Source organism: Odocoileus virginianus, chromosome 29, assembly GCF_023699985.2.
Source record: "Odocoileus virginianus isolate 20LAN1187 ecotype Illinois chromosome 29, Ovbor_1.2, whole genome shotgun sequence".
Taxonomy (NCBI): Eukaryota; Metazoa; Chordata; class Mammalia; order Artiodactyla; family Cervidae; genus Odocoileus; species Odocoileus virginianus.
Window position 1 is genome coordinate 12,929,400 of NC_069702.1, and position 27,663 is coordinate 12,957,062.

Below are 27,663 nucleotides of genomic sequence, written 5' to 3' on the forward strand. Positions count from 1 at the left end.
AATTGATGTTATAAAGAGAAAAGTTTAGTGTTTAAAATGAGGATGACTTTACAGGCATCCTCTCCCAGCCCCTCTCCCTCTCTCTGTGTATATGACGTGCAAGTGAAAGTGAAGTTGCTCAGTCGTGTCCGACTCTTTGCAACCCCATGGACTGTAGCCTACCACACTCCTCCGTTCATGGGATTTTCCAGGCAAGAGTACTGGAGTGGGTTGCCATTTCCTTCTCCAGAGGATCTTCCCGACCAAGGGATCGACCTGGGCCTCCCGCATTGTAGGCAGACGCTTTACCATCTGAGATACCTGGGAGGTCTGTGCATATACAGGGACGTAAACTCTGATTTAGCTTCCTCATCCATCAAATGGGAGTCAATGTCCTTCCTGAGGTGTAATTGGTAAGATTAACTAAGATGAAAAAATGTAAAGTAAGAGCAGTTTATGACAATGGAATCTTGGGCAATCATTGACTCCTTCCACAGCGCTTTTGGAATTTACTATGTGCCAGGCACTGCTCTCTACTTAAAATAGAGTGGACAAAACTCAGGCCAGTTCTTATTCTCATGGAGATTATATTCTGTGTAGCTCAGTTGGTAAAGCATCTGCCTGCAGTGCAGGAGATCTGGGTTCAATTCCTGGGTCAGGAAGTTCCCCTGGAGAAGGAAATGGCAGCCCACTCCAGTATTCTTGCCTGGAGATTCCCATGGACAGAGGAGCCTGGCAGGCTACAGTCCATGGGGTCGCAAGAGTAGGACATGACTTAGCACTTTCTTTCTTTATTTCTAAGGATAGACAAGGATTAAGAAGAAAACATATGACAAGTGTGGTCATTCACATTGTGTTATTATCATACAAGATGTATCCTGGGTGATGGGGCAGAGAGCTGGGGTGCAGGGCAGGCTAGTGGGGTTCACCACAGTGATGATGGTGGTGATGATAATGATAAAGATGGTGATGAGGGTGGTAATGATGATGGTGATATCAGTGACCTTTGTACCATGAGCAGGCTTCTTGACTTCTCTGAGCCTCAAGTTCTTGACCACAGCATGAAGATACAAAGCCACCTTGCAGAAAAGGCTAAGAATTACATGACTGGAGGTAAAAGCAGGACCAGCTACATAATTAGAGGGGTCCAGTGCAAAATGAGGGGCTTGCTCCATGACTCAGCAGGTATAGAACCCACCTGCAATGCAGGAGATGCAGGAGATGCAGTTTCGATTCCTGGGTTGGGAAGAGGGCCTGACTACTCACTCCAGTATTCTTGTCTGGAGAATCCCATGGACAGAGGAGCCTGGCAGGCTACAGTCCACGGCATCACAAAGAGTCAGACACAAGTGAGCAATTGAGTGCAACATGTGCAAAATGAACATACAGATGCCCTGTTCAAATCTTATTAAACTTCCCTCTCAGCTGTGTCTTCCTTTCCCTCGGGGGGAAGGAACAGGGGGAGACCTGACAGAGGACCCCTCGATCCCTCTCTGTGGTCTGCTTCCTTAACCTGTCCCCAAAATGTAAATCTCAACAACTTGTAGTGAGGAGACTCCAGCTTTCCATCCTGGTCTCAGTTCTTCCGTTTTCTATAGAATTCCGCCTTCTCCCAACCAAGATTTTCTTATTTCTAAATTAAGCAATTTAATTTTTTTTTTGGATGTATGAACTCAAACTTCACCATGGACCAAACCTGAGCTAATTCTTTTGTACACATCATTGCACTGAACCCTCACAACAACCCTCAGAGGTAGACTTGGTATTTATCCCACTTTACGGATAAGGAAAACTGAGGCTGAGCAAGGTTGCAAGACCCAGGGCTAGTTTCTTTCAGATAGACGTGCAGTCCCTTCAGTGTTGACAGGCTGGAACTCGGTGACTCTTAAACATTTTGGCAGCACATTCCCTTGGATGAAATACTTCCAGAGAGACTGGGCCCTGAAAATAGCAACTCTTAAAATATTAATTCTCTGTAATGCTCCACACAGACTATGCTTTCTAACGATGCCTCCCACATTCCTAGTAAAATCAGAGAAAGGAAATCCCTTCCATTTGTAGTTCCAGTCTGGGCCCTGCCATCAGCGGTGGCTGGGTGGGTGTCAGGGTCTGTTTTGCTTCCTTCCTTTGCCAGCTGATCAGTACCTGCCGTGTCTGGTGGCTTTAGAACCCGCTAAATGAACCCGCTTGGCTCCCTCCTGCACTCAGAACCACGCTGTGAGCGGAGAAGTGGTTCTGCCCTCCCCCCACCGTCATCACACCAATCAAACCAAACGGACCTGCCCCCGAGGGGGCCCACGGAACTCATCAACTATAACACAGTCCTCCTAACTGATTCCCAAAGGAACCAGAGCCCCTTACTGGGGCCCCGTGTTTTAATGAAGCGATGCCTACAGGCCAGGAATTGGAGACTGAGAATTCTGGAAAATTCCTCTCCTGAATGCAGCCTCCTACTGTGGTGGAAGGTGTGATGGGACAGACAACTCAGATATCCATCATGTCTCTGAAGCAGAGCAAGGCTCTCAAGCCTGGGGAGGCATCAGAAACCCACTGGGGCTGGTGGGAATGCAGGTTCCCTGGACTGGGACTCAGTGACTGGTCTCGGGTGTGCCCTGAGTAGCTGCCTTGCTCAGAGGAACCCTGTAGGCTGTGGACCAACCTTGAGAAATAGAAGAGGAATCACGGACAGGCAGTCCTGAATGCTGGGCCTTCACCCACTCAAGTATCCAAACAGCTGTTTACCCAGTTGTTCTTTGTGGTAGACCGTGTTCTAGGTCCTGGTGATATAGCACGGAGATACGAGGACAGGGTGTCCACCCCACCCAGGAAATGGAAAGAGCACTGTGCATCAGGAGAGCTGGGTCCAAATGTTGCAACTGCCGCTTTAACTCTGACCAGGCAAGTCACTTCATCTGTCTAGGCTTCAGTTTCCTTGTCCATGAAAAGAAAATAATGCTGATTCTCTAGGGCTGTCATGTGGGTTAAACAAATTACAGTGTGGAATTTGTGAGCTGTACAATAGCATGTATGCATACAGAAGGAGTTTCATGAGTTGTATGATTGCACATATGTGCAGAATGGTCATAATCATTTTTGAGGTCAGCTCTTCTGTCTTGCTACCTGCTTCATCCTGTTCCTTCTAAATGCCCTGTGCAACAGGACTTAGCCAAGGTGGAGGAAGTAGTCACATTTATTGAGCACCTCCTGTAAGCTTGGAACTGAGCTAAATCCTTTACAAACATTATTTCATTTCATCCCCATTTTACAGATGAGGAAAACTGAGACCCCAGCAGTAGTAGAGTTCATGTATAAAGGGCATCAAAGTTTTATTCATCATCACAGGTGGTCCTGCAGTCACTGCAGGGTATGGGCCAGCATCCTATCCTTCTATACACTTTTATAGTTTTCCACTGCATTGAGGAGTTCACAGACTGATTCATGGACAGACCTTTGCAATCTAGTATTCTTAGAGCAACTAGAAATAAAATAAGACTGACCTGGGTGGTTCTGCCAGGACTTCATGGACCCTTCCTGACCTGCATAGGAAGGAAGCCCCTTGTTTAGGAAGGTGTGTTGCTAGGCTCATCCATCCATGAAGGAATTAATTGAACCCAGTGCATCCCTGAATGTGTTTGTGAATCCTGAGAGCCTTGAATTCACCACAAGATACACTTGGGAATAATTAGCCAAATGCAATTGCCTTAGTAACCAAGTTTACATCCAGGCCCCATGGAGTGGCCTAGCATTTGAACAGAATTAATCAGTGTCAACCATGCTGCTGTTTGTTCTTTGCAGGATTAAAGGAAAAACAACAAGCCTGAAACATGGCTTGATTGGATGCACTTTCTCTCCCAAAGGAGAAGAAAATGATTTGAGTTGCTCCATGGGGTTTTAGGCCAGATGTAAGAAAGAACTGACTGACTAGACTGTGTGTACACTTTTAAAAATTGTTTCCATGCCTTAAAACCAAGTCTTGGGTCTCTAACTGGTACATCCATCTTGGACTCTGTGACCTGGAAGAAAAGGTTTAACTGCTCTTAGCCTCAGTTTTGGTGTCCAGTAAGATAAGGATGATATTAGTTTTCTTGGGCTGCATACAGAGTTCCACAGACTAAGCAGCTTAAACAGAAGTTTATTTTCTCATGATTCTGGGGGCTGGAAGTTCAAGGTCAATGTGTCAGCAGGGTTGGTCTCTTCTTACAGATGGCCATCTTCTCCCTGTGTCTGCACACAGTCATCCCTCTGTGTGTGTCTGAGTCCTCATCACCTCTTCTTATAAGGACCCAGTCAGATTAGATTAGGGCCACCCCAGTGACCTCATTTTAACTTAATCATCTCTTAAAAGTTTGTATCTGCAAGTATGGTCACATTTTGAGGTACTGGGGGTTCGAACTTCAACTCTAAAGTTGAGAGGACATGATGTAGACTGTATGGGCTTCCCTTGTGACTTAGACAGTAAAAAATGCACCTGCAATGCAGGAGACCCAAGTTCAATCCCTGCATCGGGAAGATCCCCTGGAGTAGGAAATGGCAACCCACTCCAATATTCTTGCCTGGAGAATCCCATGTACAGAGGAGCCTGGTGGGCTATGATTCATGAGGTCACAAAGAGTCAGACATGACTGAATGACTAAGCACACACACAATGTAGGCTGAATAATGCCTCCTGCAATGATGCCACGTCCAAATCCCCCCAAATCTGAACACAATAGCTTACATAGAAAAAAAAAGACTTTGTATATATGACTATGTTAAGGATTATGAGATGGAAAAATTATCCTGGATTATCTAGGTGGGTCCAGTATAGCTGGAAATGTCCTTATAAGACAGACGGGGGAGTCAGAGTCAGTAGTAGATGTGACAGGGAGGGGCCACAGTCAAGGAACAGAGGCATCCCTAGAAGATGAAAAGTCAAGGAAGCAGGTTCTCCCTAGAGCCTCCCAGAGGAACTCAGTCCTGTTGACACCTGCTTTTAGCCCTGAAGATGCATTTTTGGACTGTAAGAGGAAAATCTGCTTCGAGTCACTAAGTTTGTAGTGATTTGTTACAGCAGCAGTTAACACAACATTGTAAATCAACTGTACTTCAATAAAACAAATTTTAAAAAATAATCAACATGTCTCCAGGATTGGGTCTTATTCTGAAACTGTCCTCACAACTTCGAGACTCCTCTTTCCCTCTTTGTGTACAAGTCTACTGGTACAGCCTGCTGGTTTTCTTTGATGCCTTCAGTTGATGGGTTGAAAATCTGACAACTACATCTCAGCATTCACTTTTTATTTTTGAGTTGATGTTAGAATATGGAATCCTAAGGTCTGGCCACTAACGCTGTAGGCACCAGAGTGCCATTAAAGGGGTTTATGTAAGAAGTGTATGTTTATGTAAGATGGGTGCTCTGTAAAGCCATTTCTTGTTGTGGTTCAGTCACTAAATCGTGTCTGACTCTTTGCAACCCCATGGACTGCAGCACACCAGGCTTCTCTGTCCTTCACCATCTGCCAGAGATTGCTGAAATTCATGTCCATTGAGTCTATCATGCCATCCAACTGTCTCATCCTCCGTCATTCCCTTCTCCTCTGCCCTCAGTCTTTCCCAGCATCAGGGTCTTTTCCAATGAGTTGGTTCTTCTCATCAGGTGGCCAAATTATTGGAGTTTCAGCTTCAACATCAGTCCTTCCATTGAATATTCAGGATTGATTTCCTTTAGGATTGACTAGTAAAGCCATTTGGGTCATATTAAAAAAGAAATAGAACCTTGTACTTGGATGTTGTAGTAAAGAAACATCCTGAAATCCAAGTGACATAATTTTATTTATCAAATCAGATATTTATTATAAGCCTGCTCCTTGAATTAGTTGAGATTCTCAGACTCGAATTCATTTTCTTCTTGAGTTTCTCCCCCAGGCAGAGAACATTGATCTAGAGGCAAGATGAGAATGAGTCTTGTCTACTGACGTGTGACCTTTGACCCTCTGTAAATACTTCTGTCTTCATTAATAAAATATGAGTAACGAGTGATATCTGCCTCTCAGAGTTGGGTCAGAATTAAGGGAGGTGACAGAGAGTGATGCCACAGCACCTGATCCAGAGAAGCCACACCCCTCGTGAAACCCACGTGACCCGCCCACAGGGTGCCCAGCTCACAGGAAGCTCTTCATGAACTGCAGACGTTAACAGTATCAGGACTTCCGCTAACATGAAGGCATCATGTTGGGGGCTGAGGTCTGTACATGGTCCCTGCCTTCCACAGGAAGCAGGGGAGAGATGGGAGAAAGAAGTGAAATCTAACTGGTAACAAGGTGCCTGGTTGCAGACTTGGTACCATTTCTGGAAGGACAGTCCATGCCCATATGATGAGAGATCCCAAAATGCAAGAACCAATCTCATCCACCCTTGTCCCCCATTGGCTTGCTGCTGAATGGATGCCAGCTGGCCGCCGAGGTCCACAGCCAAGGTGAATCTCAGCAGTTTAACCCTAGCTTGGTCACTGCCTCCAGCCTTATCCCTGGTGCCCGATATGATAGCCCAGCCCTATGTTATTAACCACAAGCATGCATCCTGTGGGCCTGGCACTGGACTGGTTGCTCTCATAAATCCTCACTGACATCAAACAGAAACATCTAGTACTCAGCCAGCCTGGCGGAAGATCCCAAGAATTGCTTCCTAAGTCTAACAACCTGAAGTTGGCTCCCTAATCAAATAGAGGTCTTGTCTGTCCTCAGAATTGGCCATCCTTCATCCAGTCCCCAGTCCTGCCTATAATGCTGTACATGCGACCCCTTGGAAAGCAGTGAAGAAATACAGAACTTTCTGGATCAGATGACTGACACCATCAAATCTGTGTTTCAGAATATGATAAAGTTCCTGTAATAGTTAGGATGTAGATTTAGGCACTTCGTTGCTGTTTAGTCACTAAGTTGTGTCCGATTCTTTTGAGACCCCATGGACTGTAGCCCACCAGGTTCCTCTGTCCATGGGATTCTCCAGGCAAGAATACTGGAGTGGGTTGCCATTTCCTTCTCCAGGGGATCTTCCTGACTCAGGGATCAAACCCCCGTCTCCTGCATTGCAGGAGGTTCCTCTACCACTGAGTCACCTGGGGAACTCTTAGGTGCTTTAACAGTGGGCAGAATGAAAGCAAAATACTCATCATAACTACCTGGAGTACATGCTATGATCCAGTTTATAGATGGGGAAACTGAGGCTCTACCCTGGGCATTGTGCCAAGACCTCAGGGTCAGCAGATTTGGGATAGAAATATGGCCTCTCCTGTCCATCTTCTTTTACTCCTCCATGATGTCAACAGCACGTTCTTTCCCTAGGGGTAAAACATCCACAGATGTTCATTTCACAGACGTGGCTCCTTTTCCAGCAGGTTTTCATTTGTCTTTATTGCTGCATTAGACAACTCAGAGACCCCCAGCAAAGGGACATGTGCAGATATGTCCCCATGGCCCTTTTTTGCAGTCTGAATCAGAGCCATTTCTGTGCAGTTTTTTTTTTTAATAGCCCGGCTGACATTTTATGGTTTGTTTTATTGGGGGGCTGGGGGATAATTCAAAAGCAGAACCGGGTTTTATAGCCTTTGCAAGCACACATTCCATCAAAGCGTCATTTTGCGCAGCTCTGAAATTATGAGTCTGTCCTCAGAAAACGTCGTCGCAGACTTGCCCATCCACGCAGTGCTTCTGATGCCCTTTCCAAACACACGGGCCAGTTTTCAGCTGGATGACATGCTTGAGCTGAGATACAATCGATGTGAAAAGTAGAACCTGGAGGAAATGGCTCTGGAATCCACTAACCTAGAGGTTCTGATAAGATGCTTTGCTCATAAATGCTATTCTTATTAAATCCTGAATGACTCAGGCTCCCGACTGCTCTGTAAGACTTTGCAAGAGTCTGCCTGGTGAGTTTCCTATGAAAGAGACCTAATTCACTTTGTAAAAGCTTAAGAAGCTCCCTTTAAAGAGCAATGATAGAAGCTTCATTGTTGTTTATTTCAGCACTGCTTATGCACCAGGAGCCCCACTAAGCCTCCCATGATAGCACCTCCGTGTATACACCTCCCAGCCACTGTCAGATATGAACCATCATTCCCATTTTCCAGATTAGGCGAGCGAGGCCCAGAGTATGCTGCCCAAGATCATATAGCTCTCGTAGCAGTCTTTTACCATGGCAGGACAAGTTTCTACTAAAGGAGCGGCTTAACTCACATTTATTTCCTCGCAGTTTCCCAGGGGTCAGGAGTCGGTGCAGAGCTTGGCTGACCCTTCTGCTCAGGGTGTCACAAGCCTTCGATCCTGGAGCCCACTGGGCTGCCTTCCTTTCTGGATCTTTCTGGTTCTGTCGCAAGGTCCCCTGGTTGTTGACAGAATTATGCCCCTGGTGGCTGCAGGAGTCAAGTCCATACTTCCTTGCTGGCACTCTGTTTCTGGAAGTGCCTCCAGGCCCCTGCCTTGTAGCTGCTCCCACAGGACGGCCAGCAAAGGAGGCTCCTGTATTCAGGCCCTCCAGAATGAATCTGATAGCCTGCGGTCATTGGAATGACCCTACCACCTTTGTCTTTTCCACTCAGTGGGATGGATGTCACAGGGTTAAACTATTCACCCTCTCAGCCTTCTATGCCTTCATCTGCAAAATGAGAGCTTGCTCCTGGGTCGTATCAGACTTTCTCTTTCTTGCCGTTCAGGTGTCAACCTGATGCCACATCGTCTGAAAGCCCTTCCACGGCCGCCTACCCAAAGCAGGTTTCCTTTCTAGACCCTGATTTGTTCTTCTCGGAGTACTTGTCCCAATTTGGGGTCGTGTCCGTTATTCACTCCTGTCCCCCTCCTAGAAGCGAGCTCCATTCAACTGGCTCTGTCCTGTCCACTGTCGTGGCCCCAGGGACTGTGGAGAGGATGCTTGAGGATCGCTGACTCCCCTGTGTGCTAAGAGCCGACTCAGAGCGTGTGTCAGACGTTTTGTCCACAGCACAGGGGAAGCCGAGGTACGGGGGGTTCACCCCAGCAGCAAGAGGGGCGGGCATGGGGACTCAGGCAGGCTGCTGCTGAGTAGGACTCGCCCAGACAGAACACCCTCTTTCCTTGTAGCCGTGGGGTCTAGTTCACCAAGTCACTCGTGCATGCCAAGTCCCTTCAGTCATGTCCGAGCCTGCAACCCCATGGACTGTAGCCCACCAGGCTCCTCTGTCCATGGGGATTCTACAGGCAAGAACACTGGAGTGGGTGGCCGTTTCCTTTTCCAGGGGGTCTTCCTGACTCAGGGATCGAAACTGCATCCCTTACGTCCCCTGCATTGGCAAGCGGGTTCTTTACCACTAGAGCCACCTGGAAAGCCAAGTCACTCATGCCTCTGCCCTTGTTTGGTCCTCAGGATGTAAGAGACACAAACAGGGACCTTCTGATGGGCTCTAATGGATGGTGGTCCTATCCAAGGTCACACCATGGTCACTGGGGGACCCTGGCTGGAGCCTAACATTTATCCACCTCCTCCACTAGCTCTCCTTCTGCTCTGTTAGGCATGTAGCTTCCTGTGACTATTGCAGCAAATTCTCACAAAATCAATGGCTTCAAAAAATGTAAATCTGTGACCTCACAGTTCTGGCCAGAAGGCTGAAATTCAGGTTGCCTGTGGGGCCAGCCTTCTCCAAAGGCTCTGGGAGAGAATCTTCGCCTTCCTCTTCCAGGTTCTGGGAGCTCCTGGTTCTCCTTGGTTTGTGGCCACATCACTCCAGCCTCTACCTCTGTCTAGACGTGGCCTCTTCTCCCCATTGTGTCTGTGACCAAACCCCTGTCTCCTTTCTAAGACGACAGACAGCCCCAAACGCAGGGCGATTTCATCTTGAGATCCTTAACTAATTCCTTGCAGGAGCAAAGGCCGTGACTCAAAATAGCATCACATTCTGAGGTCCTAAGTATTCTGAATTCTGGGTGGATGCTATTCACCCACCTACACCAGGTCACCTCTCCTTAGGTCTGCCACCACTGCCCCATCTTTTCTTGGTTCTGACACCCTGGTCTCCACTGGTCCATGTGATCCCCAGCCGGCCGTTCCCTCTCCAGCTGCCCCAGTTCCATCTTCCCTGGGCTCCATGGCCAGTCTGTACTGTGGCTTCTGAGCCTCCCACCTGCGTGTCTCCCCTTCCCACTGAGTCTGAGCTTCTGGAAGGGAGGAACTGTCTGGAGCCTCTGCAAGTCAAGCTCTCTGCCCAGATCTTGCAGGAGGAAGCACTTGAGGAATGTCCCCAGAAGGAAAAGGAAGGGATTGAAGGAGGAGATGAAGGATGGAGAAGGAAAGACTGGAGAGGGGTGGTCAGAAAACCCCAAGATGGGGCACATTCAGCATCAGGGGAGCCAGCAGCTCAGGTCAAGGACCTTGCAGCCGTTGGGGTCCAGGCTCCTGGTCCATGGCCACCTCTTCTGAGATCCCCAGGCCCCAGACAAGGTCATCCTAGTCCAGTGACACCTTAAAGAAAGGATGCTCTTTCACATTCGCTGCTGCTTTCATTCTTGACAAGTATCTATTTTCCCTTTTCTCACCTTTCTTGAAGAAACCTCCCGGGGTAGGCCCTAGACAGGGGCCAAGTGTTTGCTGATTTGAGCCACAAACACTTGATTTCAAGTCTTCTGCCTTTTGTTTTAATTGTGTGCGTTTTCAAGTTCATCATTCCCCTGGGGACTGCATTAACAACCCATCTCTGTTCACCAGGGATGTTGGCGAACTTGAGAGCATGGGGTGCATTGGCTTAATGCCCATCAATATTCATGGTGGGAAAAGTCACAATAAAATGAAAATGTAAATATATAGATTGAGTGTTTCTTTCTTACCCCAAAGCCGCAGACATTGCCTTATATTGTTCCAAATAACCATGTTGTGTTTTCAGGTAGAATTGGTATTTGATAAACTCTGGAGCAATCACTTTTTATTTCAAAGAAAGCCATCATTAGTCTCAAAGGATTTGACATTGACTCTAAACAAGTGAGTGGGGCTTGCATTTCTAAAATCTATGGCTTTAACATGGCACTTTGGGAAGTGTGTGCTTGCTAATGATGTGTAAATCAGAGCTGAAAGTGTCAACTCAGTTTCTCTAAGGCTGTATTTCCCTCACATTCATTCTTCCCTGTTTCCTGTGTGTTGATAAAGATTCTCTCCCTCTAAAACTCTGCTCAGACTCTTCTGAGTTCTTTTGAAACTGGGCTTCATTTTGTGGACTTCCATGTTGGTTTCTGCATTGTCCAGTCTTAGCAAGAACCTACTAAGTCAATTTAGGGGCTTCCATGATAGCTCAGATGGTAAAGAATCTGCTTGCAATGCAGGAGACCCCGGTTCAAATCCTGGGTCAGGAAAATCTGCTGGAGAAGGCATAGGCTACCCACTCCAGTATTCTCAGGCTTTCCTGGTGGCTCAGCTGGTAAAGAATCCACCTGCAATGTGAGAGACCAGGATTCGTTCCCCAGGTTGGGAAGATCCCCTGGAAAAGGGAACAGCTACCCACTCCAGTATTCTGGCCTGGAGAATTCCATGGACCGTACAGTCCATGGGGTCACTAAGTCAGTTTAGCCATAATCTGCCATCCTCCCAAACTCATCATCCTCTGATCAGGTTGCTCATCCCCCAGGTGGTTTGATGCCCTGACCTTCTCTCAGCAAGAGTACTGATGAAAAGTTAGTGACATTCTATCCACCAACCCCTACCTCCTCAAGTACAAATTCCCACTTGTCCACACTCTGTTTGGAGTGAAGCCCAGTTCTATGCTGAGGTCTCTTTTCCCCTTTGGTGATTGCAGCTGAATATAATCTGTCTTCAGTGCTTTAACTACTGTCCTGGTTTTTCTCTAACAGTGTCAGCTGGTTACAGGCACCATGCTAGAAGTGCAAAAAGCAAAGCCCCTGCCTTTAAAAAACACAGCTTAGAGTTGGGAGCCCTTTGCTTTAAGGATGAGGAGAGCTGAACTTTCCAGAAACTGCTTGGCCCAGATTTTGCTGTACATGGTCCACTGTGTTACCCTAAAAGTGAAGGTGTTAGTTGCTCAGTCTTGTCAGAATCTATAGGATCCCATGGACTATAGCCCGCTAGGCTCATCTGTCCATGAAATTCTCCAGGCAAGAATACTGGAGTGGGTTGCCATTCCTTTCTCCAGGGGATCTTCTTGACCCAGGGATCGAACCTGGTCTCTCGCAATGCAGGCAGATTCTTTACCATCTGAGCCACCAGGGAAGCCCTGAATGGGATCAGCAACCTTCTAAAAGGACCCGATAATAAAATTTCAGATCTTGAGGGCCACATCAGTGTGTGTTGTACATTTCTTTTCATTTTTGCTTTGTGTGCTGCGTGTGTGTCTTCTTTTGCTTTTTATAATCCTTTAAAAATTTAGAAACCCTCCTAAGCTCACAAACTGTGCAAAAACTGGCTGACTGCTGGGTGTGATCTTTCAAGAAACTGAATTGACATCTTCAACCCTAATTTACTCATTATGAACATGCATGCGCTTTCCGAAGCTCCATATTAAAATCACAAATTTTAGAAACATATGCTCCATTCACTTCTTTATAATAAATGTCCAATCTCTTGAGATCATACAAAAACGAGCAGAGACTGTGGTCCATCTCTGACCCGGACCAGATACTGACCCTCCTAGAACCACAGTTCCCATGGAACAAAGTCTATGGAACACAGTCTATGGAACAAAGGCCATTAAACCTGGGAGGTTAGTACCTACCAAGGGGAGAGGGCTAAATTGCACCAGAAAGCAAAAGTGTCTGTACCCACTGAAGAGACCCAGGGCTCAGTGAGCAGTCACTCCTGGGAGTCAACTGGCCAGACATCATTAAGAACATTCAGGAAAAAAACATGCTCACACAATCCACTTGCAATTCCAGGAAAAGAAAAGAAAAGCAAAAACACAGGGTTCTGCTATCGTAATAATAATAACTGTCGTGCTTGCTGTCTGAGCCTTCACGCCGGGGGAGGGGCAAGTACACCGGTTGTTGTCAGGCATTTGTCCCCAATTGTCATGTTTGACACGCGCTCCTCCAGACACTCAAGGAATCATATTTTCAGCTTCTCTGTTTTCTCTTGCAGAGACATCAAGCCAGACAACATATTGCTGGACGAACATGGTAAGCCTGTTATGAATGCTTTCTAGAGACTGTTTCAGTGGGAATTTTGAGGCTCTGGGAATCTGGGGTGGGGGGGGAGGTCCTGGTGAGTTGGATTTTAGGGTTGACTAGAAAGCCTTTTTTGTTTCAATCCTGGTAAATGAACACCTCTGTAAATTCCCTGCTGCAGTGAGTCAAGTCCAATGTGTCTGAAGGTTTCACATCCAAAGACATCATTGTTCACATCCTGGTGTAAGAATGACAGGGCAGAAGTGGGAAGAATGGGATACAGGATTGGAGGCTCTGAGTCTCCCACTCCTGTTCCCCGACCCATGAACCTAGGGCTTCAGGAAAGTCACTCACACTCACCTCTCAAAGCCTCAAAGTCTTCTTTGGTAAAACAGGGAAAATGGTACCCACCTTCCTGATTGTCATGGGATAGAGTATGCTTGGCAAGCTAGACATCAATCATGAGTAATCTGCTAAGCCTTTCCTCACCCGGGCTTCTCAAGCCTTCATGAGGAGTCAGGGCAGCTTCTTAAACTGATTCAGTAGATTGAGTTGGATCTGGGACTCTGCATCTCTCACCGCTCCCAGTTGAGCCTGACACTGTTGGTCCATGGAGATGGTTCCCTGTCAGTGGCTCTCTGACTGTGGTCTTATCAGAATTCCAAGAGGATAGACCCTGCTTTAGAGAACCAGGGCCTCGGTGTTCTGAGTCAACCCCCGGGATGTGGTATCCAACCAAGTTAGGACCGAGAGTCCAGGGTACAACCCAGCAGTGACTGACAGTCCGTTGCAGTCCATGGCAACGGCAGCTTTACAGCCAGCCATCGTGGCAGACTTGAATACTTAATTCGCTGAGGTTCTTTCAGGAACTAATCCCTCAAGGGTTTGGGGGAGGGTGGGCTGGAGTGAGCAGGTGGGGAAAAATCCATGAGAGGCTGCTGAATCATCCAGAGATGAATCTGTCGACTCTTCCACATGGCTGTGCTAGACCTCCCTCCCCGACTCCACGCAGGGTGATGCTGTGGCTCCTGCTCAAAGCCTCTCTAGGACTCGTGTGTCTCAGGGAGTCCTACCTCATTGTGTAAACCCCTTGGTATTGGGAGGCAGAGTGGGAATGGTGGATGGGACCATCAGCGCTCCAATCTCCTACCAGAGGCTAAGAGCAGGTCAAATGCCTTGCCTTGGGACAGTGAGTTGAAATCTCTGGGCTCCTGATGGAAGGGCAAGGACAACCTTAGGATGCCAGGGAAACTGGGGGGAACTGAGAATGCAAATCAGGGTCCCCAGTTTGTATGTAAAAGTCAAGAACCTCAGACCCGGGTCTCAGCTGGCTCCCTAACTAGCTGTGTGTCTTTGGACAGGTCACAGAACAGAAGTAATGCCACCTGGCAGGGCAGTGAAGGTCTAAGACGAGACGGTGAAGGTCAGCTGCTGTCCCAGCACCGGGACATGAGGTGCTTATGAGGGCTGTGTTAGCTTATAAGACTCAGCCTCCCCTATCCTTTCTCTGCTCAGACCACGGAAGCAGGTGAGGTGGAGGCAAGCGGAGGCCCAGGCTGAGTGATGCAGGACCCCTGGCAGGGCTGTCCTGGAAGCCAGGGGCCTGGGAGGCAGGGTTCTGGCTGGAATCCTCAGAGCCCTGCATACTGACTGAGAGAGACTTTGGGATAAAGACCTTTCAGGCCCTGGGCAGCTTTCCTTCTGGAAAGCAAAATCAAGACAGGAACACCAGGCAATAGGAATAATTCAGCTGCTTCATCTACAAAGAAATGAGATTCAGGGAGCCTGTGGGGTAACTGGACCTGCCTGATGCCATAGTTCCTGCCCGATGCGACGACCCAGGCCACAGCTCACACCACCTTCTCTGTGTTCCCTGACTCCAGAATTCCCGGATCTCCATCCATTCTTTCCTTCCTCCCCTTCTGCACTCGGCCTCACCTCTCCACCTCATCCCTTTCCCGTTTTCCTTTCAGACTGTCTCGCTGTCCTTCACCACCCTGCCTTATACAGTGTCCTGACCCTGCACTGTGGTTTTGCAGCATTCCACACACTCCCCAGGCATCTCTCACTGGACCCTTCCCTTTGTGCTCTAAGCTCCTATTTTATCAAGCTTGGTGTGGGAATGGAGCACTGAACACTATTTCATACTAAGGAGTGAGTGGCTGATACCCTCCCCTTTCAGCTTCAGCATCCAGTCGGTGCCTTTTCAGAAAGTGCAGAAGGAAAATTAGGAGCAGAGAATGCTCAGAAAACACAAGTCTCCTCCCCAGGAGAGAAGGGCAGGAGAGGCGGCTGTGACCGTGGTTTTCCTTTCTCTGATTTATGACAGGAGATAGGATCTCATTAGCATTTCTTTTTTTTCTTTCTTAGTCATTGTTGCCTTTCTTTTTCCTTCAGCTCTATTGAGGTGTTATTGGAAAATAAAAACTGTATATGTGTAGGTTGTACAATGTGATTTTTAAATGGTGTACAACGTGATGATTTAATACACATATACACTGTGTATTGAAATGTACATATATATTGTACATTGAAATCAACACCACAATCAAAGTAATTAATATATCCTTCACCACTCACGGTTGCATTTTTATTGTGTGAGTAGTGAGAACATTTAAGATCTACCTTCTTAGCAAATTTCAGCTCCACAATACAGTATTATTAGCTACAATCACCATGCTGTACATTGGATCTCCTTAGCCTTTTGTTAACTGCATTAAAAAAAGTTTACAAAACAGATAACTATGTGTTCCTATTTAAAGAGTTTGCTGATGAATCTCATTAAATGTTTTCTCAGAGAACAAGTTGGTCGCTGTGTTTACAATGAAGCATAAACATAATAAAATAACTGCATTTATATTTTTATTAAAAATGTTCAAGATCGTCTGGTTACACAAAATCCAAAACTCTCATGGAAGACTCTGCTCCCCCAGTGTCTGCCAGGCTTTCCTGCCCTCCAGGCTGGATTCATCTCCTAGAATGGGTGCTAATTCTGCTTTGAGATTTGAACTCTCCTGGCTAACAGCAAAAGCAAAGAGATAGCATATGCGTGCTAGGTCACTCAGTCATGTCCGACTCTTTGAGACCCTATGGACTGTAGCCTGCCAGCCTCCTCTGTCCATGGGATTCTCCAGGCAAGAATACTGGGGCGGGTTGCCATGCCCTCCTCCAGGAGATCTTCCTGACCCAGGGATCGAACCCATGTCTCTTATGTCTCCTGCATTGGCAGGCAGGTTCTTAACCACTAACAGCACCTGGGAAGCCCAAAGGAGACCATTCCTGGAGGTAAAAGGAAGTTGAGGGAAGAGGTAGCATACTAGAGTAGTATGCGGAGAAGAGCTGAGTGTGCTTTAGGGCTGAGGGCAAAGTGCTTTAGGGAATTTAAACTGTAGGGGGAAGGGGACGGGATTGCATCTAATTTTCTCTTGGTACAGTGATGCTGAGTAATGAATAACTGCATGAATATAATGGCACAAACATGCATCCAGTTATGCTCACAGGTCTCTGAAGCTTTCATAGGCAGGGCTTGCTCCTAAGACTGAGATCCAACAGGGTCAGCTAGGCAGCTGCAGTGACATGGGCTCTGCTCACTGCCACTTCTGGGTTTCACTTGGCTACTGGCTGGTACACCATGACTTTGGTTCATTGACTAGACAGCTCAGCCCAGCAACTCATGGGTCATCCTCTGGCAAGTCAGCCCCATGTGACCTTGCATGGCCAGATCAGGAGAAGGAGCAGGGAAAGTCCAATCACTCAGCCTCCGCCTGTGTCACATTTGCTGCCATCTCAGTGGGCAAAGCTAGTCACAAGACCCACCAACTGGGGGGTGGGGCACAGCCAAGTTGCATCCTAAGAAGGATGATACAGAGGGGGGAAGAATTGCAGAGATTAATGCAATCATCTGTAAGATGCTCATAGAAAAGGAAGAGTCACTAGTACAAGTAGGGGCGCTGGTCTTTAACACATGGGGAACTTGTTATTTTTGTTCAGTTGCTCAGTTGTATCCAGCTCTTTGAGACCCCTGTGGACTGCAGCATTCCATGATTTCCTGTCCTTCACCATCTCCCAGAGCTTGCTCAAACTCATGTTCATTGAGTTGGTGATGCCATCCAACCATCTCATCCTCTGCCGCCTCTTTCTCCTTTTGCCTTCAATCTTTCCCAGCATCAGAGTCTTTTCCAATGAGTCGGCTCTTCACGTCAGGTGGCCAGAGTATTGAAGCTTCAGCTTCAGCATCAGTCCTTCCAGTGAATACTCAGGGTTGATTTCCTTTAGGATTGACTCTTTCCTTTAGGCTTGATCTCCTTCCTGTCCAAGGGACTCTCAAGAGTCTTCTCCAGCACCACAGTTTGAAAGCATCAATGGGGATTTTGACTTCCCCCCGAACGGGCAAAGAGCTATGAGTCAGAGACAGAAGGGCAGTACCTGTGTTTTGTCCTGAGTGTCACTGAGGGCTCTTGCTTAGAGTTTACTGACAGTATGCTGTCAGCTTTCTGTATCTGAGGAGTCCACGTTCTCAGATTCAGCCAATCTCAGATCAAAAAACATTTGGGGACAAAAATTCCAAAAAGTTCCAAAAAGCAAAACTTGAATTTACTGCTGGCAACTATTTATATAGCATTTGTATTGTATTAGGTATTAAAAGTTGAAAAAACTTGGAGGGGTGTCCCCAGGTTACATGTAAATTCTACACCACTTGATACAAGGGATTTGAACATCCAAAGATTTTGGTATCTGTGGGGGTCCTAAAGCCAGTCCCTTGAAGATACCAAGAAACAGCTGTAGCTTTTTCCTCTTCTGTATGCAAGGAAGTGATTCCTTCATTTTGCAGACCTGCCATAGGCCAGGCATTGTGTCAGGTGACCAAGGACACCTGTGGTCAAGAACCTCATGGTCTAGGGTAGTGTTTCTCAGCCATGGCTGCACATCACCTAGGAACCATAAAAAGTGCCAATGCCAAGGGCCAAACTTAGAAGTCCTATCTGACTCATCTTGAAGAAGAAAGTGCTGGTGGGAGGGGGTGATTTTTAAAGTTACCAGGTGGTTCTAAGGTGTACCCAGGGCTGCAGGAGGATAGAATGATACAGACCCAGCAAGGCCAGTTCTGGGTGGGACAGAGTAAAGCTGGGCAGGAGCACCAGGGCAGTGAGGCTTGGGGGGGAGGAGGAGGGAGGGCTTGTTGGATCCTGCAGCATGCTTGGGGTCAATAGAGCATTGGGAAGGGCAACAGAGCCTTCCAGAAGGCCAGTGAGAAAGCTCCAATGGCCTCAGGACAGCTGGCTGTGAAGTGTGGAACTCACTCTTCTCAGTGGCCTTGGGATGAACACTTGGGGGTCAGAAACCTCACCTGGAGCTTTAGGATCTTTAGTAAAGGCACACCAGCAGAGTGAATTTGTTTTCTCATCATATTCACCATGTCTTCTATTTCCTGTATGTGGATGCTTGACTTCTGCACACTCCAGGCCACTGTCCACTTTCCCTAATATCCCTGTGCCAGGATCCAAATGACCAGGGACAGTCCTGTGCCCCAGAAACTCCTGAAATTATTCAGACTAGCCAGTCCTAAGCCTGCTTGCCCTGCCTCTCCTGTTCCTTCCCACAGAAACCACCAGAGAGGCTCTTGATCACGTTTTCTCCCTTCTTCCTGTGTCTTGGGACCGACCCTGGTGCTTCCCCGGGGTGAACCCCCCCAATGGTATGATGTGTCCCCTTCTCCTAGGACTGTGAATGACAAGCTTATCTTTTCAATGGCAGCTGTCTCTTAATCTGTTGGCTTTATTATACCTCAAGTTTTCTATTAATAGATGATATTTCAGAGCATGCACTCACTGGACTCATTTTGAAGAATTGCCTCTCCATCTGTTGCTAACATATTTGTTGATAAATGTGATGAGTGCTCCCCAAAATGGCAGTAGCCAGCAGCAGCGACACCCCCATCTCCCTCATCAGAACACTGTGTGTGCCCTGCCATCTCCATCTTGGCAGGAAGAGAGTCCAGGAAGTGAACAGAAGCCTGATGCTGTGTTGATGCTGAAGACTGAGATGCAGGGATTGGAACAGCTGAGATGGAAGTGGGGAGAACCACCGGGGCAATTCAAGGGGCAGGGGTATTTCTGCTAAGTCTGAGGAGCCAAGAGTTAGTGTCCTTATTCTAGATAGGGTTCCAAGAATTTAAGGGTAAAGCTTAGGAATATGGTTTAAAGCTATTCTGGGATCCTTGGGAGGGCTGTATTGAGATTTTTCTGAAGACTGCTGGCAGTGGAAGTATCTAGTACAATGTGATGTCTTAAAGTCCTAAAGACCCTGTGTAAGGAATCTCTCATGACCCCCCAACAAATAGCCTCCTGTATTAGTTTCCCAGGGGTGTTGGAACAAAGTCCCACAAATTGAGAGGCAATAAACAGCAGAGATGTATTTTCTCACAGTCTTGGAGACTGAAATCCAAGGTCAAGATGTCTTCAGGGCTGTGCTCCCTCTGAAGCAACAGGGATGGGTAGGTGTCAGTTCTGTCCCCTAGCTTCTGGTTTGGTGACATGCATACTTCCTTGGCTTGAGATGGTGTAACTCCAGCCTTCAAATGGCTTTCTCCTTGGCTTACTTTCTACTTCCAAACCTTGTGCTGTGCTAGTCGCTCAGTCATGTCCGACTCTTTGTGACCCCGTGGTCTGAAGCCTGCCAGGCACTTCTGTCCATGGGGATTCTCCAGGCAAGAATACTGGAGTAAGTTGCCATGCCCTCCTCCAGGGGATCTTCCCAACCCAGAGATCAAATCCAGGTCTCTCACATTGCAGGTGGATTCTTTACCATCTGAGCCACCAGGGAAACCCCATTCAAAATCTTGCCTGAGTGCATTTGAACAGCATGCATTTGAATGGCAGAATCTAAATCTTGCCCACAACCCTAGCTTCAAGAGAGTCAAGGCATGTTCTCTCTCTCTCTCTCTCTCTCTCTCTCTCTCTCTCTCTCTCTCTCTCTCTCTCTCATCCTTATAATACAGGGGGCAGGAAAGAGGAGTGGAAAAGGACACCAAGTGTCAAAAGATAATCTCTATCCCAGTGCCCCCCAGAGTCTTTGCAAAGAGCAGATCATGGCTGAGAAAGTGTTCTAAAAGCCTCTCTGCATCTGATTCATTGTGATTTGTATGATTGTGTAAAATCACATACCAAAATACAGATATGGAAGGGGAGCACATTGGTCAGGTAGCCTTGGCTATGCTAGTAACTAATTAACCAAAATGTAGTGATTCAACATTAAAAACCACAGAAGTAGAGAAAGGGGAGACAGAATTGTTGAGCTCATTCAAAAGCCTTGACTGAGGTGGTGTTTAAGCAAGATCAACTCAAATAGGATGTGAAGGCTGAGCAGATTTTATGAAATCACAGTATATCTGGGGGAAGGTATTAAACTCATCCCAGCTGAGTTGTTGTTCAGTTGCTTAGTTATGTCTGACTCTTTATGACCCCATGGACTGCAGCTGAGAATTCCCCCAAATCTCAGTCTAGGAGCTTAGGAAATCCCAGGCCTGTGCGTATCTTGTTCCCAGTTTTTTGTTCTCTTCTGCCTAAGGGGATCTGAGAACACAAAGATTGTTTTGGAAGCCCTGCCTTCCTACCCTATGACCAACAAATGGAAGGAAGTCAAAGCAAATAAAGCAGAAGAAAATCGAGGGTTATTTCATTCTACATCAGGCAAAGACCTGCCCTCACACAGTCAGTCTTCCTGCTGCAGTAAAGCCAAATGAAGCCTGGATAAGCTGGTACCCTAGAGTTTGATTTGGCTTCTTTCTCTCCCTCCCTCTCTCTCTCTCTCTCCCTTCCTTTCTTTTTCTTTCTTTTTTTTTTCTTTCCTTCTTTCCTTCCTTCCTTCCTTCTTTTTTTCTCTCTCTTTATGCCACTGTCCTGAAGTAAGTTCAGTATGATCTCCAAGAAGAGAAGTGGGAGGAAGGAAAAGTGTTCAGGGTGCATGATCCTAAGGGGAGGATTGGCATCCAGGGTTATATCACAGCAGAATCTTGGAAGTACAGTTATTATTAGCTTTATTAGTAGTGAGCTCTGGGGCATGTCATGGGTGGGGCAGCTGGATCCACAGCCCGGGTTCTCATCCTCTTGGGCATCCTTGGGCATCCAGCTGCATCTTTTCAGGAGCACCACTCTGACCTCTGGCTTAGGCCAACCTCAGAAGTTCTATCTTGGCTTCTGAGGTCAGATCTAAAGAGAACCATCTGCATTGCACAAAGCCTGCTACTGGGTTGACTATCCCCTCCCAAGCAGAATCTCATCTTCTCCCAGCTTGTGGCCTTGTTGGTCCCAGTGAGATCACTCCACTGTCCTCCTTCATTTGGTAAATATGCACACAGAGTTAAGGTTATTTCATTTCAGGGGCTGAGAGAGGTGAAGGGAAGGGAGGGAGCATGGTGGAGCAGGAACAGACACTTGTGCAATGTGGCTACAGGAGAAGAAATTGAAAATACAGCAAAATTCAGGAGGCTTTGGATGCTTTCTCCGGGAATATGTAAGGAAAACGCAGAAATCAGTCTTCGAAGTAGGAGTCACTGCTACTGGTAATGCTGAGTTGATTCTGTGCATCAGTAATGGCACCCCATTGCAAGGACTGTGGATGGGACTTTAGCCCTGTATAATCTCCATCATCCCATCCCCCGGTTCCATGGTACAGATAACTGACACATCCTTAGTGTGTAGAGTTTCAAGTGCCCTTCCCCCAAATGCACAGATTGTTGTTGTTGTTCAGTCACTAAGTTGTGTCCTACTCTTTGCGACCCCATAATCTGTAGCACACCAGGCTTCCCTGTCCTTCACTCTCTCCCGGAGTTTGATCAAACTCATGTCTGTTGAGTCAGTGATGCTATCTAACCATCTCATCCTCTGCTTCCCCCTTCTCCTCTTGCCTTCAATCTTTCCCAGCATCAGTCTTTTCCAGTGAGTCGGCTCTTCGAAGCAGGTGACCAAAATATTGGAGCTTCAGCTACAGCATTAGTCCTTCCAATGAGTATTCAAGGTTGATTTCCTTTAGGATTGTCTGGTTTGATCTCCTTACTGTCCAAGGGGCTCTCAAGAGTCTTCTCCAGCACCACAGTTTGAAAGCATCAATCTTTGGCACTCAGTCTTCTTTATGGTCCGTTTCTCACTTCTGTACATTTTTCATACATATGCCTAGCCTGACACTGGCCCCAGGGAGTACAAAATCACAGAGATTGTGGCTGAGTCTCATCATCTGAGATCTGGTTGCAAAAGTGACGCTGCTGTAATCTTAAAAGTAAAATATGGAATGTTGTCAATTCCTGTAAATATTGTGATAGCTCTAAGAAGTAAAGAATGAAGATAAGTGATAGAATTTGCTTACCATATTTCTTTCATTCCATCTTTTATTTGATCAGTAAGTCAGCCAGTCAACAAACACTTGATAAGTACATTTTTCCAGGTCAGGCCAGTGCTAACATACAGGGGACATAGAAATAAACAAGGGAGGATACCTGGTCTTAAGGAGATGGACACAGCAGATACAGCATAATGGATAAAAGAATCTTACACCAGTCAGTCTGCCATGGACTAAATGTCCATGGAATAAAATTGTTATGTTGGAGCCTTAACTCCCAGTGTGATGGCTTTTGGAACTGAGGCATTTAAGAAGTAATTGGGTTTGGAAGAAGTCAAAGTATTGGAGCCCCCACAATGGGATTTGTGCCCTATAATGGGTTGAAGGGATCAAAGCTCTCTGTCTCCTCACAATGTGAGGAGACAGCAAGAAACCTGCCATGTAATCTAGGAAGAAATTAAGAACCCTATTATGCGGGCACTCTGGTCTTGGACTTCCAGGCTTCGAGACTGAGGATTCAATGTAAATACACCACCCAGTCTATGGCAATCTGTTTTAGCAGAGCAAGTCAACTGAGACACAACCCCCTCATGGTAGTGAGTTTCACGTTAGTGGAAGCAATTAAGCAAAGGCTGGATGCCCATCCATCAGTAATACAACTCTTGGGCCATGTTTGGAAATGAATGAATGGAAGTCTGCCAGGCAGAGGGAAGAGCTTTCCAAATGGTGTCAAAGTCCTGGAGGTGTGATGAATTTCCTTGTGTTCAGAGAAAGGAGAGAGCAGGGCTGAAGTACAGGATGCATAAACAAGGGTGGGAGGGCAATTGTTGATGATTCTCATTCAAACTTGTACTGATGGATCTCACACCATATCCTGGGCCCATTCTTTCACTGATTTCTGAATGTTTTTAATTTACAGAAAGCAAATAGCGGAAAACTCAGTTCATATTTGCACACTTTGTAGTAAATTTCCGTTCTCCTGAGAAGGAACTCAGAGGAGACCTCGTATGGCACTAATTTTCACTTTTCCACATCTTGACTCAACCGGTAAAGGATGCACACCGGGAAGTTACAGCTCATCAGCTAGCACGGTGGTGGAAATCAAACGTGGGGTTCTGCTGTCTGGCGCTCCTGCTGAAGGTGAATTCCTGGGCAGACAGGTCTGCTTCAGAGCTGCTCCAGAGCCTCCGCCCCAGAGGGCCAGGAGGAACCAGGGACGGGGCTGGGCGACTCCACTCTGAAGGGGGCAACGGTGGGGCAGGTGGAAATGCCCACCCAGAAGAGACTGGAGACAAAACACAGCTCTCCACGTTTCCGCTGCTGACTGTGGATGGGTCACTGGTCTCTAGAACTTCAGGCTTGAGGAGGGGAAGGGCAGGACTTCCCTGGCAGTCCAGTGGTTAAGACCTCACCTTCCAATTCAGGAGGTGCAAATTCAATCCCTGGTCGGGGAGCTAAGATCCCACACGCCTCATGGACAAAAAACCCAAAACCTGAAACTGAAGCAACATCATAACAAAGTCAAGAAAGACTTTAAAAATGATCCACATCCAAAAACATCTTTTTATAAAAGGGGTAGCTTTATCCCACCCCCAACAAAAGTTCTTTAAGGACTAACGTGAACTTGGGCACCAATTCTGTACCATTTGTGCAACCTTAAACAACAGCAGTTAACATAGATGGGGATGCTTTCTTTTCCCCTCTTTATCAATTTTCCTGCTTTGAATCTTGCCCTGATAATCCACACACAAGCCAAAGTGATACAAGTGAGTGGGACTGTGTCTCTCTTTCTCAAAACCCTCACGCTTGGGGTAAAAGTCACCTGGCCCCTTTCCCCCTTTCTCTTTCTGGCCTCCTTGCTGGTCCTTGCAAGGTCCTTGACCTGCCAGCTCCCTCAGCCATCTCACTCCTTCCCCTGGAAGTCCAGTGGCTTGCTGCCTCTCTTCTTCAAGTCTTTGCTAAAAGGTCACATCGTCAGTCCCTGACCACCCTGTTAGAATGCTTACAATTACCCTCCCAGGTACTTATTAATGTTAGAAGGAGGCTTATAGAGTGAAATAACCTGCTGAAGTCTCGTGGTGAGTGGCTGCATGAATCAGGACACCAGCAGTGTGTGGCAGACAACAAGGAGCCCAGCTCAAATCGCCCTGAGCAACAAAGGGTGTTTTTCAGCCTGTGTAACTGAAGCCCAGTAGAATGCGGCTTCAGGCAGGGTTTGATCAGGCTTTGGCACCATTTCTCTGCTGTCCTTGCAGCTCTGCCTTCTCCAAGGATAGGCTGCTTCTTTAGGTTGTCTTTCTTTGTGGCAGCCAACGGCTTCTACAGTTTGGGGCAGGGGTCATATCCCCATATCACACTGGTCAAAGGCAGAGAATATCACTTTAGATAGCTTCTGGAAGGAAAAAGAAGAAAACTTTTCTTTTCCTGCACCCACTAGAAAATCATCTCCCCAGTTTTCACAGGCCCCGATTGGTTCATATGCTCAGCCTGAGCCAACTATTAAAGCCACCTGGAGTCATGTGCTCCATCCCAAAGCCAAATTAAATGCAAAAGAGACTTTTAGAATGATCCATGGAGTATGATCTCTTTATTGCAAGAACAAACCGAAGTCCTGTGATATGTGGATGTACATTTGCATAAGCAAAAGCAAGAAAGAATGGAGGAGCTGAATGAATCAGTGTGGTTATATGGCAGGAAGAGGAGACCCTAGGATGTTGAAAGGAGAGACTCAAAACACGTATTTGTATTCAATGATTTATTATAATGAGCTGGCGTTACTTTCATCATGCAAATATTAAAGAATTTTAAGAGTGGGAGAAACGAAAGGGAACCACATAAAAGCCACCCTTATTCTAAGATTCCAGAACTCCCTCCCAAGGGTACTGCTGTGCTTGGAACTGTGCAGGTGTGGGGTGCAGAAACACTCAGGTGTCCACCTACTTGCACATACCTCACAGTCTGAAACAGGGCTTGAATTTAATTGTTTGTTAGTATTAGAACTGAGGCAATGAAAGGGTGCGGGGGTGAACTGGCCCCAGCTGGGGATGGGACTGGAGCCACACCTTGGCAGGATAATGCTGCTAAGAGCAATGCTTATAGAAAATGCCCTAGCTGTTGTTTGTCAGTATGCTGTAATCATTTCTTGTGTATTAATTCTCTGACTCCTCCCAACAGCCCTCTGAGATGGATATTTTGTTATCATCCCCATTTTACAGATGAGAAAACCGAGCCTCAGGGAGCTTATTTGCCCAAGGTCACACAGCTGGTCACAACAAAGATAAGATCCAAACCAAGGCAGCCTGTTTCAGAGTCCGTGCACCCAGCTACTGCAGCGCATTGCCTCTCTGCAGATCAGACCAGGGATGACTGAATGGGGAGGCTCACCCCAGCCCCAGAGGCAGGAGCAGGCTGGATATGTTCTAGGGATGCTCCCTGGGTGGGGGGACACTGTGTGTCTGGCCAGAAAGAGTTCCCAGCCAAGGCCTGGCCGGGTGACTGAAGTTTCATCCACAAGCACCTGAAGAGTACTACTGGGTACCTTCTGCTGCATCCCACCTGGGGGCACCGGACAGAGCTCCTGGCAGAGCAGGTTGGTCACACACAAGTCCTGGCAGTTGAGCCTGAGATTTGGGATTTGCACGTGACACTGATGGTGCTCTTTCTGTCCACCAAGGCTGATCACATTAGGCATGCCTCTCCCATGAGCTTCTCAGCACTGCTCTCTGCCCCTGCTCTAGCGGGGATCTGTCCATCTCTTGGAGGTGCGCGCTGGGTCCTCCCAATGTCCCAGTTTCGCATAAGCCACTGACTCATATATTTAAGCCCCACCATTCCAAGCATATTTCTCTAATTTGGTGAAAATCCAACCATTTTCATATGATATGATCACAAATAGAAATGTGAGTGCATTTATATCAGGTATGCTAGGGTCTCAGAGCTGGTTTTATTTTATTTTAAAAATAATGTAGTGCTTTACAATTTTCAGAAGTTTCACATCCATGATTGCTTATACTCCCATAATAACACTTTTTAAAGTCCCCCTCTATTGCCCCTACCCCCTTCCCTCTCCCCACTGGTGATCACTAGTTTGTTCTCTGGATCTGTGAGTCTACTTCCTTTTTGTTTTAGTCACCATTTTATTGTATGCTTTTGTATTATATTATATTGCTTTTGTATTGTATTCCACATATATGTGATATCATCCAGTATTTGTCTTTGTCAACTTATTTCACTTAGCATAAGGCCCTCCAGGTCCATCCATGTTGTTTCAAATGGCAAATTTTCATTATTTTTTTTTCAAGTCTGAATAGTGTTCCGTTATATATCTAAACCACATACCCATTATATATCTAAACCACAATGTTGCTTCTTTACCCCTTCATCTGTTGATGGACAGAGTGGTTTTATTGTAGGCTCCCAGATTCCCTGGAGAACCAATGCTGACTATTTGGATCTTCCTCCTTCTCCCCTCCCACCTTCCTTCTGACACTGTCTTTTCTCCCTTCACCCCCACGTCTCCTTGTCTGCTTCCTCCTTGTCCCTCTTCCTTCCCTCTTAGCGTATTTGACACCCATGTCCCATCTGCTGCCATTATTTTAGTCTGGATGGAAAGTGTTTTCCTCCCTCAAGCCCCCTGCCTACTCAGTTCATCAGTATCATACTAAGGCCCCCACTGACCAGAGCAGGTGGGCAGAACAAGGTGTTCCCAGGGCGTGAGTATCTTCTCTTTACACCCCCTCCCCCACCTACTGCTTTCCTGAGAGAAGGAGTCTGGTCTCACGTGTCTCATTTATTTATCAGAAGCTTCCACTCTCTGGACCAGTGCCTCTAAACTTTAACATTTTTATTATGTCCTCAATACAAATACATTTATTTATAAATACGATGCGTATACCACCTAAAGCATTATAAAACTTGTGCATAAAATAGACTTATTTCACCTTACATACTTATATATGTGTGTATATATAATCTATTTTTTGGAGGGTGAGAATATTTGAGTCCTACTCTCTTAGCAAATCTTAATTATACAATGCAGCATTATCAACTATAGTCACCATGTTTTGCATTATCCTTGAACGTTATTCATCTTAGAGTTGAAAGTTGGTATCCTCTTACCAACCTTTCCCTATTTCCCCCTCCTCTGGCCCCTGGCAGCCACTTTTCTACTCTCTGTTTCTGTAAGTTTGGCTTTTTTTCTCTTTTAGATTCCACATACAAGTGAGACCATGCAGTATCTGTC

At 46.7% G+C, this 27,663-nt stretch overlaps 1 protein-coding gene across 2 annotated transcripts in view; it reads left to right on the forward strand.

The window, feature by feature from the left end:
- Positions 1–27,663, forward strand: part of STK32B (serine/threonine kinase 32B) — a 369,384-nt gene that overhangs the window by 273,541 nt on the left and 68,180 nt on the right. For both annotated transcript variants that reach the window (XM_020882644.2, XM_070458128.1), the window contains exon 5: positions 13,063–13,100. In XM_020882644.2, the coding sequence (XP_020738303.2) occupies positions 13,063–13,100 (38 nt within the window). The remainder of the gene's footprint in view (positions 1–13,062; positions 13,101–27,663) is intronic.